Source organism: Marmota marmota, unplaced genomic scaffold (assembly GCF_001458135.2).
Source record: "Marmota marmota marmota unplaced genomic scaffold, marMar, whole genome shotgun sequence".
Lineage (NCBI taxonomy): Eukaryota > Metazoa > Chordata > Mammalia > Rodentia > Sciuridae > Marmota > Marmota marmota.
The window spans coordinates 9,108,426-9,122,529 of NW_026000205.1; the positions used below are offsets into that span (position 1 = coordinate 9,108,426).

Sequence of the window (14,104 nt, forward strand, 5' to 3'; positions counted from 1 at the left end):
CCCAAGAACTTAAATAGGTCAGAGCTTGGAGCAAGAAGAGAATGAGGGCTGGGGTCGAAGACCTCTGGGGACGCCAGAGGCACCCGCGAGGTAGATGGAACTGCGAGGAGGACACGCGTGCTGGACAGAGGTGGGAGGAGGGCCCCGCCCCCCGTCCCTCATTGGACCACGAACTCAAGGCCACGCCCCTCGACTGGAGCTCCGCCCCTAGACCTCAACCTTGGTTCGAGGTGTGCGCGCTGGGGCGAGGTGTCTAGAAGGTAGCTGCGTTGGCACGGCAGGTGTCCTCGTTCTGCCATTTCACTTAGAGCAACCTGGATGTCACACAGCAGAGCTAGATGCCCGCCACGTCTCTCGACTTTAAAAAGCACCAAAGAGGCCGGGTGCGGTGGCGCACGTCTGTAACCTCAGCGACTCAGGAGGCTGAGGCAGGATAACAAGTTCAAGGCCAGCCTCGGCAATTTAGAGAGACTTTGACCTAAAATTTAAAAAATAAAAAATAAATGGGTTGGGGATGTAGCTCAGTACGTGAGGTCCTGGGTTCGACCTCCTGTACCCAGAACCCCATTATCAAAATCAAAACATCACATATAGTGATGAAGAGCAAAGATTCTGAGCCAAACACTCGGTCTGAACACCAGCCTTGCCATTCCCTTGGGTTACATTGGACAAGTTACTTAGCTTCTCTGGGCCCTTCCCCCATCTGCTAAGGGGCATAATGGTTAATAGTACTTACATCAGGGTGTTGCTGAGGTTAAATGAGATAATTTATTTGCTGCACTTAAAACATAGCTAGTACGTGGTTAATGTTATGTGAAAGTTGCAGTTAACTATGTCATTATTAAAAACTGTGCTCCTGTTGCATTTCAGCTCCTAAGATCTGCAACAAGATCTTTTTAATATATCTCACCTAGTTCTCACAATAATTCTGCTATTATTCACATTGTTTGGAGGAGAAAATAAAAAATATGTGATTTCTACCATGTATAGTTTAAGGACTGTACACTCAGATGAGTCATACAGTTCCCAGCAACAGTCCCAGGAGGTCAGTACTCTCACAGTGCCCATTTACAGGTGAGAAAAGCTAAACACAGATAGTCACAGTGACTTGCCTTGCCTAAGGTCACACAGAGGCAGAACTCAGGATTTGAACCAAGAGCTAGGGTTTTTAACCACTTAAGAACCTTACTGCTTTGATATTTGCATTAAATCTCCTAATTATAACCGAAACATACTCGCCTATGGCTAAACCAGGACCTCCAGAGTTCTAAGAGTTCCTCCCCACAACCCTCTGTCACCACAGCCAAGTCACCCCTTTATAAAATTGAGCACTCTGTGCTTTGTAAGTTGGGAATACAGAGCCCTAGGATCAGTTCCTTCCAGCTCCTGGCCGGCCCTCCCCCCACCTCCCCTGTGCTCTAGGGAGCTCAAGCAGGAGGACCTTGGCAGTTTCCTAAAACAGATAGCTGTGGGGCCTGGGGACCCAGGGTAGGGACCACACACACTGGGACCTCCCTGCTAGGCAGGCAACTTTGTAACTCAGGCCTCAGTTTACTCATCTGACAACTGGGTTAATTTGGAAGAGTCCCTACTTCCTAGAGTCACGAGGAAGATTCCTCATACATGCTAACTGATCTATCAAAATTATTATCAACATGTGGTATATACTAAGTTACATAAAACAATATCCTAAAGTTCAACAAAATTATACATAAAGTGTTATTCAATGCATAATAGATTGCTAGATGTTGCAAAGTTAAAACTGATGTTCATACAATTGTATTAAACAGCACATAAGTTTTACCATATTATTGAATTATGTAATTCAATTATACATTATATAATTGCATATCTAGGCTGGTATGATTATATAGTACAAAATAATTTTGATATAATACAAAATTATATGTTAAATACTGTTTTCCTTAAAATTTCATATTGAATGTAAAATTACTCTGTGTCATTGCCAACTACATCAGAAGACATTAATAGTGATTCTTGTTTCTGGCGGTTATCACTTGGTACCTTAGGACGCCCCCATGTTGTCCTGTGGACACCTGGCTGATGGATGCGGTAGCTTTGAGGACTTCCTGGGATCAACCTCTTCCGTTTATCCACCCATTGTTCAAGGAATGGACACCCAGGATGCCCCCAGCTCCAGGAAAATAGCACTGTCATGTCCCCTTATGGAGCTGAGGGAGAATTTTGATATGTGCCCGTAAGAGGTGACATATCCAACCCAGGACTTGCCTGAGCAGTGCTGGGTGGCCCTGGGGAATGGCTGTCCACTGTCAGCACGTGAGGATCTGGGTCCTCACCTCCCCAGCCTCTGCTTGGCATTTTCCAAGTTTCAATTTTGGCCAGACCTATGGGATGACTCCGTGTTGTCTTTTTTATTGTTAATAATAACTTTATTTGTTTGTTTGTTTGTTTGTTTATGTATTGCTGAGGATCGAACCCAGGGCCTCGCCCATGCCAGGCAAGTGCGCTAACCGCTGAGCCCCAGCTCTTCTCACTGATTTTTATCATTGTAAATACTCTTCCCCTTCTGTCATCTGATATTTGTCCCATGATGTCCTCGTTAAAGAAAAACTAATTTCCGAGTTATCAAATGGATCACTTCTCTGCCGCAGCGCCGTGTGATTCAGAAGCCTTTTCCCCTCTGGTCATCGCCGTGTTATTGCTGGTGATAACCATCCCCAGGGGCCCGAAGGCCAAGGGTTTATGTACAAGCGCCGGGACCTTTTCCGATCTCCCTCGCGGTGGTTTATCCAGGTCCCCAGGGCCTGGCGACACTCCAGCGCTGCAGGCTGGGCTCGGCCAGGAGCGGGCGCTGCAGGAGATGGGCTCGGGACCAGCCCTGCCTGAGGAGGGGGAAAGAGGAGGAAAAAGAGGCAGGAAGAGAGAGAATCGCGAACCTCGGTATAGCATGTGATGGAAAAACTAAAGCCAAGGGGCCCGCGCCTGTCTAAACGCGCCAGGCATGGAAACAAAAAAATCCCATGGTGACTTACTTTACTGAGAAAAAGAAAGGACGGAAAATGTAGCCGGGAGCTGGACATCGTGGCACACACCTGTAATCCCAGCGCTCAGGAGGCTCAGGCAGGAGGATCACAAGTTCAAAGTCAGCCTCAGAAATTTAGTGAGGCCCCAAGCAACTCAATGAGACCCTGTCTCTAAATAAAAATATTTTAAAAAGGGCTGGGGATGCGGCTCAGTGGTTAAGTGCCCCTAGGTTCAATCCCCAGTACCAAAAAAAAAAAAAAAGAAGAAGAAGAAGAAGAGAAAATAAAGCTCTTTGGTTGAATTGACTAACATACTAGGTTTGGCAGAATCATACTATGACCCATTTATTCCTTCCCTGAACACAACCCTACAAAATTTTACACTTTATGTTTATCAAAGCCAAGTGCTCAAATATTCACAGGAGGGCTAGGGATGTAGCTCAGTGGTAGAGTACCCCAATTAGTATGTGTAAAGCCCTGGGTTGATCTCCAGCACCAAAGAACTAAACAAAATAGTCACAGAGTCTTTATGCATAAGAGCCCTAAGGAAGCCAGGCACCAGAGGCATATGCCTGTAATCCCAGTGACTCTGGAGGCTGAGGCAGGAGGATTTCAAGTTTGAGGTCAGCCTCAGCAATTTAGCAAAGCCCTGTCTCGGAAATAAGTAAACAAATAAAAAGGGCTGGGGATGTAGCTTAGTGGTAAAGCACCCCTGGGTTCAATTTCTAGGACCCAAAACAAACAAACAAACAAATCAGCCCCAAGGGAGCAACTCCACTGTCCATCACAAGAAAACTGACCATTGTCACACAATGAAAGACTACAGACAGCAATGAAAGGAAGAAATTAGAATCAGAGAAAATAACATGGAAGAACTGTAAAGATAGTGTGCTAAATGAAAGAAAGCAGGTACAATACATGAGTGCAGACGTCTACAGCTCAAAGCAGATAAGACTCTCCTGTTAGACATCAGACTCCTGGTAACTTGTGGCAGATGGTGCTGGGAAAGGCAACTGGGGACTTATGAAGAATGAAAGTGTTCTGTTTCTTGATTTGCGTGGAAGTCACTTGGGTTGGCTGGGTTGGTGACAGTTCATTAACCTAAATAACTTAGCAATATGTGCTCTTTTTGTGTATCTCAATTTAAAAAAAAAAAAAGTCAAGCATGACACATTTAGGTAAAAGAATAAAACACGCGTAGTCAAAAGAAAAGTCTGTTTCCATGGACATGCTTTTATGTACGTCAACGCTCAAATAACAACCCAGATAAAACCTAATAGCCCGTAATATTGGTCACTCCTGCCTAAGGGGGACAGAGGGAGGGAGGAAGCTTCCAGATTGCTTACCTCCACCTGTAATTAGATAACAGTCCACGGAGATAATATTTTAAAAGCCCTTAGAGCAGAGTCTGCTACATAGGAGGTACACACAAGGGCTGGTTACAAGAAGAGTAATAAAGGAAAAATGTTTTCCCAGGGTATCCTTAAAACCAGCCTAGAAACGCCAGGAAGATGGTTCACACCTGGCATCCAAGCCACTCAGTGGTGGAGGCAGGAGGATCACAAGTTCAAGGGCATCCTCAGCAACTCAGTGAGACCCGTCTCAAACTAAAAAATAAAAAGAGGTGAGGATGTAGCTCAGTGGTGGAGCACCCTGGATTCAATCCTCAGTTCACCTCCTCTCCAGGAAAAATAATAATAATAATAATAAACTAGGAATGAAAGAAACCGTAAAATAATTTTGCAAAGTATATGAGTTTCTATTCAAATCCTTGTGCTTCAAGGTCCATGGATATAACTTTATAGAAACACAGACTTTTCTTTTGAGTGTGTGTATGTATTTTTACACAGATTAGTCATGCTTTTTAAAAACTGCTTCTATTGAAGTGTGACAGTGACAGGTCTCAAGACCCAAAGATGGGGAGATAGCTAGAGAGCCGGCTGGGCTGGGGGGTGGGGGCCAGCAGCACCGGAAACCTCAGCCTGCAGGGATCCCCATGTGGGGGAGGGGAGCCTTTGGTCTCTCCCCAGCCTCTTCCTTCCCCCTGGCCTGGGGGTGGGTGGGGAGGGGCAGTTCCTCTTTCCTTCCCAAGCTCGGAGGAGGCCCAGCTCCCGAGGGGCTGAGAGCTGGAGTCCTGGTGAGGGGGGAGGAGCTGTCCCGCGAGGACCACCCCCCAAGGAAGTATGAATAGAAAAGACAGCAAGAGGTAAGGGGACCCTCCCCAGGAGCCAAGCCTGTGCGGGAAGGTTGGGGAGGCGCCGAGAGGGGCCAGGACGTCTGCCTCCTGTAGGATCAGGGGTGCCAGGGACAGATGCTCCAGGGAGCCCAGGGCCAGCCAGGGCCAAGGCTGCGTGCGCAGAGGCGCCTGCGGCTGACGCGCTCTCTCTCTCTGGACTTTGCTTCTCCCCTCACCGCCCTCCCCGTTGCTCTCTGGGCTACGGTCCTCCCTGGGGTCTTCCTGGCTCCCCATCCAGTCGCTGCCCCCGACTGGAAACTCCAGCCTCCTCCTGCAGGGCCCTGCCCCAGGAGAGGGGTGTGTGATGCAAGATCAGCCGGTTCCCCTGCCTCTTAAACCACACCTGGCTGCTCCTGACACCTAGGGGGCTGCCAGTCCTCAGGTAGGGACCAAGTGGCTGCCACTGCCCCCGGGCTGTGGGATGGACTTCTAACTCTGGGCAAGCTTGCCCTCCCGTCCGCACAGAGATGGATGGTGATTGGGTCCCCAATCTAGGTGACCCCTCCAACCTCCCCCAGCATGATTCTGATGAGCAACTGGACTTCCCTCCCCATACCATTCAGTAGTTTAGTGGTGGGATCCTAACTGCCTCATTGCTGGCTGTGTGACCTTAGGTAAGTTACTCAGCTTCTCTGGGTCTCAGTTTCTTCTATCAATAGAATAACTATAGATTGTATCTCAGAGGGGCCTCTAAGTCTTCAGTGAGACAGTCCAGACCACTGGTTCTCAAACTTGACCATGTGTCAGAACCAACCAGAGGGCTTATAAAATGCAGGTTGCTGGGGCTGGGGATGTGGCTCAAGCGGTAGCGCACTAGCCTGGCATGCGCGGGGCGCTGGGTTCGATCCTCAACACCACATAAAATAAAATAAAGATATGGTGTCCATCTAAAACTAAAAAATAAATATTAAAGAAAAAATGCAAGTTGCTGGACTTACCCCTAGAGGTTTTGATTTGTGTGGGGTGGGGCCTAAGAATTTGTGTTTATATCAAGTTCCCAGGTGATTCTGTTAGAACTGATTGGGGACCATATTTCGAGAATCACTGATCTAGAAGGAGTGACCTGCTGGACATGGTGAACCATGCCTGTAATCCCAAAGGCTCTGGAGGCTGAGGCAGGAGGATCATTAGTTCAAAGTCAGCCTCAGCAACTTAGTGAGGCCCTAAGCAACTCAGTGAGACTCTGTCTCTAAGTAAAATATTTTTTAAAGGGCTGAGGATGTTGCTCAGTGGTTAAGGGCCCCTGGGTTCAATCCCTGGTGCCAAAAAAAAAATTGGAGTGATCAGCCCTTGACCCGCTAGCTAATCAGTACTCAGTAATGCCCCCTATTATTCATCAACAGTCAGTGACAACTTACTGAGTCCTTAGGATGCACTGTCACCTTTGCCATGAGGGACTCCTGTTTCCAGTTTCACCCCAGCCACAGGCTCCTCCTCGGCCCCATCCCTCTTTCTCTCTGCATCTTAACCTCAGCTTTCCCACATCTGGGTCACTGACCAGCCTGGGCAAAAACTAAGTTTCATTACTTAGCACCTTTGAGGAGCCAGGCATCAAATATTTATAATAAATTCCTGGGGACGGTCCAAAGATGACACTCAATTTACATATGAGGAAACTAAGGATCAGAGAAATTAAGTGACTCACCAAACGTCACACAGCCAGCAGAAATTTCTCGAACCCAGTTCTCTCCGACTCTAGAGTCTAAGTTTTGCTCCCTCCTCCTTTCTCCTGCCGCCTCTGTCTCTCCATTACCCTCTCTCCCCACCTGGACCAGGAGCCTCAGAGGAGCACAAGGCAAAGTTATTTTTAAACTTTCCTTGAAGCTGCCTTAGCTCCAGGGACCCCGCCTAGCTCTGGGGAGCTCTGGAGAGGTCATTTTGTACTGGTACTTCCTCTCTGGGTTCCAAATCTAGGCACCCAGCTGGAGGCTAAGACTCCAGAGCCTGTGAAGGGCCCTTCCTGAGGTAGAGTGGGGAGAAGAGAAGAGATGGAATCCCAGGGCCCTGCCTGAGGGAGGAGGCGCTGGAGACCAAAAGGGCATTCTGAAGAGTTGTCCTGAAGCTGACCCTCCCGTGTGTCCTCCCAGGGAGGACAGCAGTGATCCTAGGGGGTCTTGTGTCTTGATTTCCTGAGAGGTCAGGACAAATCCCAGGGGTCTGCCAACAGGAAATCTCTTCCATGATGACTTGAGACAGTTTTGTCCAGAGGAATTTGGGGGGAATGCCTGGAGGAGGGAGTTTTTAGGATTCCTTGGAGGGTCCTCAGTAGTTCTGGGGACTTCTCCCTTGATTCCTTGGGGAATCTGGAATATTCCTGGGGGCTTCTCCCAGGAGTCTATGGTAGGTCAGCGGTCATCCGGGGACTTTACCTGTATTCCTGTAGGAATTTCTCCCATGGTACCTTGGGGCATTGGGGTCAAGAGGAATCTGAGGACCTGCCCAAAGGAGGGGGCTCTCATGCTTCCTGGGGGTGAGGGGATGTGCATCCACAGGAAATCCCACCAGGAATGCTCGGGGAAGGCAGGAGGCCGGGGCCGGCCCCGCCAGGCCCCTCGCCGCCACAAGACCTGCCCGAGTCCCCGGGAGATCAGCAAGGTCATGGCGTCCATGAATCTGGGCATGCTGGGCGAGGGCAGCTACAGTGAAGACGAGCTGCTGGAGAAATGCATCCAGTCCTTCGGTGAGTGTTGCCTCCCCGGCCAGCCTCCCCAGTCCCAGCCCTGCCAAGCACCCGCCTCTCTCAGCCTCAGTGTTTGGGGCTATAAAATGGGTGTGGGGGATGAATCCCAATCGCTCCATGAAGGGTTGGAGAAACACCTGCGTTGCTTTTTCCTGGGACGAGGATGGGAGCAGGACTGGTGCCGTTTCCATCTCTGTGACATTGCTGGCCCATGCCTGGTGTGGACAAAAAACCAAGGCACAGAGAGGTTGAGGTGCTTGCCCAAGTTGATGCCAGCATCACTTGAACCTGACGGTCCACCAAGCTCTGGAGACTGTCAGTCCACGGCCAGGGCCCATTCAGACAGAGTCCCCCTTGCCCCCCTCCCAGACTCCAGTGGCAGCCTGCGCCGTGGGGACCACGTTCTCAACATGGTGCTGGCCATGCACAGCTGGGTGCTGCCTTCTGCTGAGCTTGCTGCCCGGCTGCTGGCTTTATATCCTCTGTGACCGTGACCGTGGCAGAGGGCGGAAGGGCAGAAACACAGAAGCCTGGGAGGAGGGGACGGGGGAGCGGGCAGGTCTGGACACTGGATAATGGAACCTTGACCGGAACTCAAGTACCAGGAGGCTGCAGAGGACACCCGGGAGCTGAGGCAGTTGCAGATCTGTCACTTGGTCAGGTAAAGCTGGGTCAGCCCTCTTCTCCCATATCCTGCCCTTCCCCCAATATCTCAGAGACTCCCCAGCGCCACTCCCTAAAACCCCACTCGGAGACACCCTGGCTGGGTTCCTAAGACCCTCCCAGTTCTGCCCCTGAGAACCCCAACCTTTTGGAGACCCCCCCTACCAGATTCCACAGACCCTTCTGCCAGCTCTGATAGGCCTCCAGCTGATCCCCCAAACCCTACTTCCTACATACCCCAAGACCTACATACCCTAAGACCTCCTGACGTTATCTCCCCGCTAGAAACCCCAGGCTAGATCCTGAGACACCCCCACTGTCCTATTTCTGTGCAGTTCCACTTCCAAGAGATCCCCCCATCTACCTCCATAAATCTCCCCAACCCGTGTTGAGACCCCCTTCCTATCCCAGAGATCCCCCTGTCCTGGTGCCCCTCCAAAACCTGCCCTTCCCAAGACCCCCTGCACACATGTAGACCTCCCCACTTGGCATCTGGAGGTCCCTCAGCCCTGCCCCATGCCCCACCCTAACCTGTTCTCAGGTACTGGATGGCCCAACACCCAGAGGCCATGCGCCAGGAGCCCCAGCTAGAAGAGGTCATAGGTCGCTTCTGGGCCACGGTGGCCCAGGAGGGCAACTCAGCCCAGAGGAGCCTGGGAGATGCTTCCCACCTGTGAGCCTTCCCCATGTCCCCTTGCCTGCCCCACCCCCCTCCTGCCATCTCCCTTGGCATCCCCAGACCCTCAACTCTGAGCCACTCCAATACCCTGCCCCTCTTGGCCCCCAGCCTGAGCCCTGGTGGCCCTGGCCCCCCACCTCTCACCAGCAGCCCAGGCCTGGGCAAAAAATGCAAAGTGTCCTTGCTTTTCGATCACCTGGAGTCCGAGGAGTTGGCCCAGCACCTCACGTACCTGGAGTTCCGGTCCTTCCAGGCCATCACGGTGAGGACTCCCCTGGCCTTCAGTGCCCTTCTGGGACAGGGGGAAGATTGGGGTGGTGGGAGGATCCCTGCACGGATACCCAGCTGGGGTTCTTAAACTTCAAAGCTGGGAGCCAGAGGGTCCAGGAAAATGAGCCAGGTGGCTGAGCACAGCACCCTCGGTTCAGATGCCATCACCTCCTTCTTACCTGTGTAACACAGAACTAGTGTCTCAGCCTCTCTGGGAATCCTCCTTTGTAAAACAGAGGTCATAACCTTCCTTAGAGGTGGGAAAATTTAAAATCCCAATTACAAAATGCCTATTGTGGCTGGGTCCATTGGTGCACGCCTATAATCCCAATGACTTGGGAAATTGAGGCAGGAGGATCACAAGTTTGAGGCCAGACTGGGAATTTAGTGAGACCCTGTTTCAAAAAATAAAAATAAAAAAGGGATGGCAATGTAGTTCAGTGGTAGAGTGTTCCTGCAGTACCAAAACCAGAAAACAAGCCTGCCAGGCTTGGTGGTGCACACCTGCAATCCAAGCATCAAGCATCTTGGGAGGCTGGGGCAGGAAGATCACAAGTTCAAAGCCAGCCTCTAAGCAACTTAGCAAGACCCTGTTTCAAAATAAACAATAAAAAAGGCTGGGGAGGTGGCTCAGTGGCTAAGCACCCTGGGTTCAAAGAAGAAAAGCCTAACCAGTACCTGGCACATAGTAAGTGTTCAAAATATTTTCTTAATTATTCATTTAATCAACAAGCATTTCAATTCGTGGTGCCTCAGTTTCCTCATGTGTAAAAGGGAATGTTAGCAGTTCCCATCTTATAGGATATAGCACCTGGTCTAGAGTAAATCATACCTGGTGAACCATTTGAAATTGCCTTATTTTACCTACCCAAATGTCAGTTTTTAATTTTTTTTTTTTTTTTGGTATTGGGATGGAACTCAGGGGTACTTCACCAGTTGCTGAGGGTCTTGCTAAGTTGCCGAGGTTGACCCCAAATTTGCCATCCTCCTGCCTTAGCCTTCCAATTGCTGGGATTACAGGTGTGTGCCACCACACCTGGCTCAAATGTCCATTTTCCTGTGCTTTAGTGTAGATACGTTAACTATTGCCATCTGGACATGATTGTTTCAAGGGAAGGAGAGAATCTGGTTCCCTAATGTGAAATTTTTCTGATTTTTTTTTGTGTGTGTGTGTATCAATATAACATGCAGATAGTGCAATGGATGTGGGTAAGAAACTATTGAGCAGAACAAGTAGAAGTCGGTTTCCAGTCCTTTTCCCCATCCTTCCCTTTGCTGTGTATGAGTCAGTTAAACAGTTAACAGCATATAGACTGGACTGGGCTGTATCTCAGCAACAGAGACTGACCGATTACTGCAAGGCCCTGGGTTCATCCCCAGCAGGGGCAATAATAATAACAATAATAATAATATTTTCAGCATATAGACTGGTTTCCTGTCCTAGCTCATGCCTGTGTCTTTGCCTCAACTGCCTCATCTTTAAAATGGGAATAACAGTACCCACCTTGTAGAGTCATGAAGATTAGATTATTTAATATGATAAAGTGCTCAGAGTAGTACCTGGCTTTATTTAAACATTTCTCTTCAGATTGAGGGGACATGTGGCAGCCTGTGGAGAGGCAAATGACAAAGTTTACAAAGGCTGACCAGGCTAGGACATCGGAAGTTACGGCTGCAAGGGGGATGGATGGCAAGTCAGGGCACTGCCTCCCCCCATAACACCCACCTCGCCCCCAGCCCCAGGACCTGCGGGGCTACGTTTTGCAGGGCTCCGTGAGGGGCTGCCCAGCCCTGGAGGGTTCCGTGGGCCTCAGCAACAGCGTGTCCCGCTGGGTGCAGGTCATGGTGCTGAGCCGCCCTGGACCTGCTCAGCGTGCGCAGGTGCTGGACAAGTTCATTCACGTGGCACAGGTGAGGCCCGCCTTTCCGCTCACTTTCTAGTTGCTTGCCCTGCGGCCAGGTAGTGACCTGACCCCTGGCGACCCAGCCTGCCCAAATTCCCAGGACCTTGGCTCCCGCAGGCCAACCGGGTGGTGATGTCAGGCAACTCCTAGCCACGCCCATCACATCACGTCCCACTCTGGCTCCACCCCCGAGGCCACAGTTAGTTTTTTGTTGTTGTTGTTTTGTTTTATTGATTTTATTTTTTAAAACAGTTCGAGCTTTCTAACCCTTGATTAGGGCTTCTTCGGCCCTGATATCACCGCGTCAAACCCGCCTTGGCCGCTTGGCCTTGGACGTGACAGTTGATTAAGTCCCTCCGGGGGCCATCGTCCAAACCCCCTCCCAGGGCGAAGGCAGCGTTGCCTCAAGTGCCCGCCTTTGCACCCGCCTGCACCCAGGCTCCTAGCTCCAGTCCCCAAGCCCCAGCGCTCAGTCTCTTTGGGACGGTGACTGCAACCCTCCCTCCTGCCCTGGCTCGCGCAGCGCCCCTCTGCTTCCCCTCCCTTCTGGGAAAAGGGAAGCCCTCCGCCGTGGCCACGCCCCCTTGCGTACTTCCACGTAGGCCACGCCCTTCCTCTGGCAGCTTCCACCGCCCGCTTCCTCTTGCTGGGCTCTTTAGTCCTGGGGTTTCCTTGGTCTGAGCATCTTCCGTTCCTCCGCGGCCCCTCTCTCCAGGCGACCTCTGCCCTTGAACTTGGGAAAGGGGAAGGGGGGGATCTTGATCCCGCACCTACCTGGAATCTTTCTCACCTTCCCTTCCCACCCTGGTCCCGTTCCTTCATCTCAGCCTAGTCCCCAGCGTCTGCCCAGAGCCCTCACCCGGGGGACTCTCAGAGCTGGCGGAATCCTCCCGCGCCTGTCTGAAGCACACCTGTCTGTCCAGCTCCCAGCACTTGCCTGGGGCTCGAACTCAGGGCCTCGAGCTTGCCCACCGGCTCTCCACCACAGCCACATCCCCGGGCTCTCCCCACACTTTCTAACCTCACATTCTCCACCCCCTGCCTGACAGCCACCTTCCTCACCGTCCCTTGCACACACTGGTCCACCCAACCCACCTGCCGTCATTTGAACTTGACCTTGCCTGTCCTTCTATGATACCTACCATCTCTGGCATCACCTCCCTTCCTAGAGACTCCGCCAGCTACAAAATTTCAACACACTGATGGCGGTCACAGGGGGCCTGTGTCATAGTGCCATCTCCAGACTCAAGGACTCCCAGGCCCACCTGAGCCCTGACAGCACCAAGGTGAGCTCCCAGATTCCACCTGAGGAACTGGCTGCCCCAAAGCCTGAGCCCCCAGGCCATCTGCATTCTTCCTCCGTGACCAGCATAGATAGCAGTGACCCTCTCTGTCCTCCACGGATCTAGTCCTAAGATGGGCTGTGAGGGAGGCCGGTGGGAGAGATGCTAACGGAGAACCAGCAGCCCAGGTGGCAAGCTGTCCCACATCCAAGATAACCAACATTTGTGCCACCAAAGGAGGAACATGGGGGGGGGGAGTGTTTGGGAAATGTCCAGGAAGAGTCAGTCATTCATGCATCCGGTGTGTGGCTAAGGGCAGGAAAATAGGCTGGATATGCCCAGGGAAGATTCTGTTGAACCCTGAAAGCTCAAGTTTAGGTGTTTGAGCTTCATCCAAAGGGCACTGGGGAGCTACGGCAGATTTGAGAGTGATGCCAGCACCCGTGATCAGATTCAATTTTGTGAGACCTCATTCTAACTTGGGGAATGGAGTGATAGTAGAGCCTCTCTGAGTTGGAGACCCAAGAGGAAAAGCAGTTTGGGGAAATACTGAGGCCAGTGTGGGATACAGAAGGGGCTCAGGAGGTTTCGAAAGGGTCCCTGGGGGTCTGGAGCCTAGAGGGGCTCAGGGAACATAATGGCTCTTCCCGATGACGTGTTCCTCCCACCCAGGCCCTGCTGGAGCTGACAGAGCTTCTCGGCTCCCACAACAACTACGCCCGCTACCGCCGCACCTGGGCTGGCTGCAGCGGCTTCCGGCTGCCTGTTCTGGGTGTGCACCTCAAGGACCTGGTGTCCCTGCACGAGGCACATCCTGACCGGTTACCAGACGGCCGCCTGCATCTGCCCAAGTTGAACAGCCTCTACCTGCGGCTGCAGGAGTTGGCAGCCCTCCAGGGACAGCATCCCCCCTGCAGCGCCAACGAGGACCTGCTGCATCTGCTCACCGTGAGCTTCCCTGCTCTGCCCAGTGTGGGCCCCCAGAGGCTGGGCCTGGGGGTACTGAGACTGAGGGTCCTGGACCTGTAAAGCTCTGCAGGACCAGACGGTGCTGTGTGACATTGGGCAGGTTATTTAACCCCTTAGCCTCAGTTTCCTTATCTAGAGAGTGGGAATAATAGGACCCACTTCAGAGGATACTTGAGAATTGACTAATAAATGATTAATATAAAGTACTTAAAACAGAATCTGGAGCCGGCTGCAGTGGCACATGCCTGTCATCCCAGCAGCCCCAAACACTGAGGCAGGAGGAGCACAGGTTCAAAACCCAACCTCAGCAAAAAGCGAGGCACTAAGCCACTCAGTGAGACCCTGTCTCTAAATAAAAAAATACAAAATAGGGCTGGGGATGTGGCTCAGTGGTTGAGTGCCCCTGAGTTCAATC

The 14,104-nt window shown here is 51.4% G+C and overlaps 1 protein-coding gene across 1 annotated transcript in view; it reads left to right on the top strand.

The window, feature by feature from the left end:
* The first annotated feature begins 5,062 nt into the window (after positions 1–5,062).
* Rasgrp4 (RAS guanyl releasing protein 4) overlaps positions 5,063–14,104 on the top strand; it is a 14,486-nt gene continuing 5,444 nt past the window's right edge. Inside the window, exons 1-9 of the mRNA XM_048790939.1 lie at positions 5,063–5,211; positions 7,734–7,921; positions 8,291–8,396; positions 8,520–8,582; positions 9,126–9,257; positions 9,372–9,525; positions 11,271–11,444; positions 12,607–12,723; positions 13,393–13,668. Coding sequence (XP_048646896.1) covers positions 5,189–5,211; positions 7,734–7,921; positions 8,291–8,396; positions 8,520–8,582; positions 9,126–9,257; positions 9,372–9,525; positions 11,271–11,444; positions 12,607–12,723; positions 13,393–13,668 — 1,233 coding nt within the window. The 5' untranslated portion in view covers positions 5,063–5,188. The remainder of the gene's footprint in view (positions 5,212–7,733; positions 7,922–8,290; positions 8,397–8,519; positions 8,583–9,125; positions 9,258–9,371; positions 9,526–11,270; positions 11,445–12,606; positions 12,724–13,392; positions 13,669–14,104) is intronic.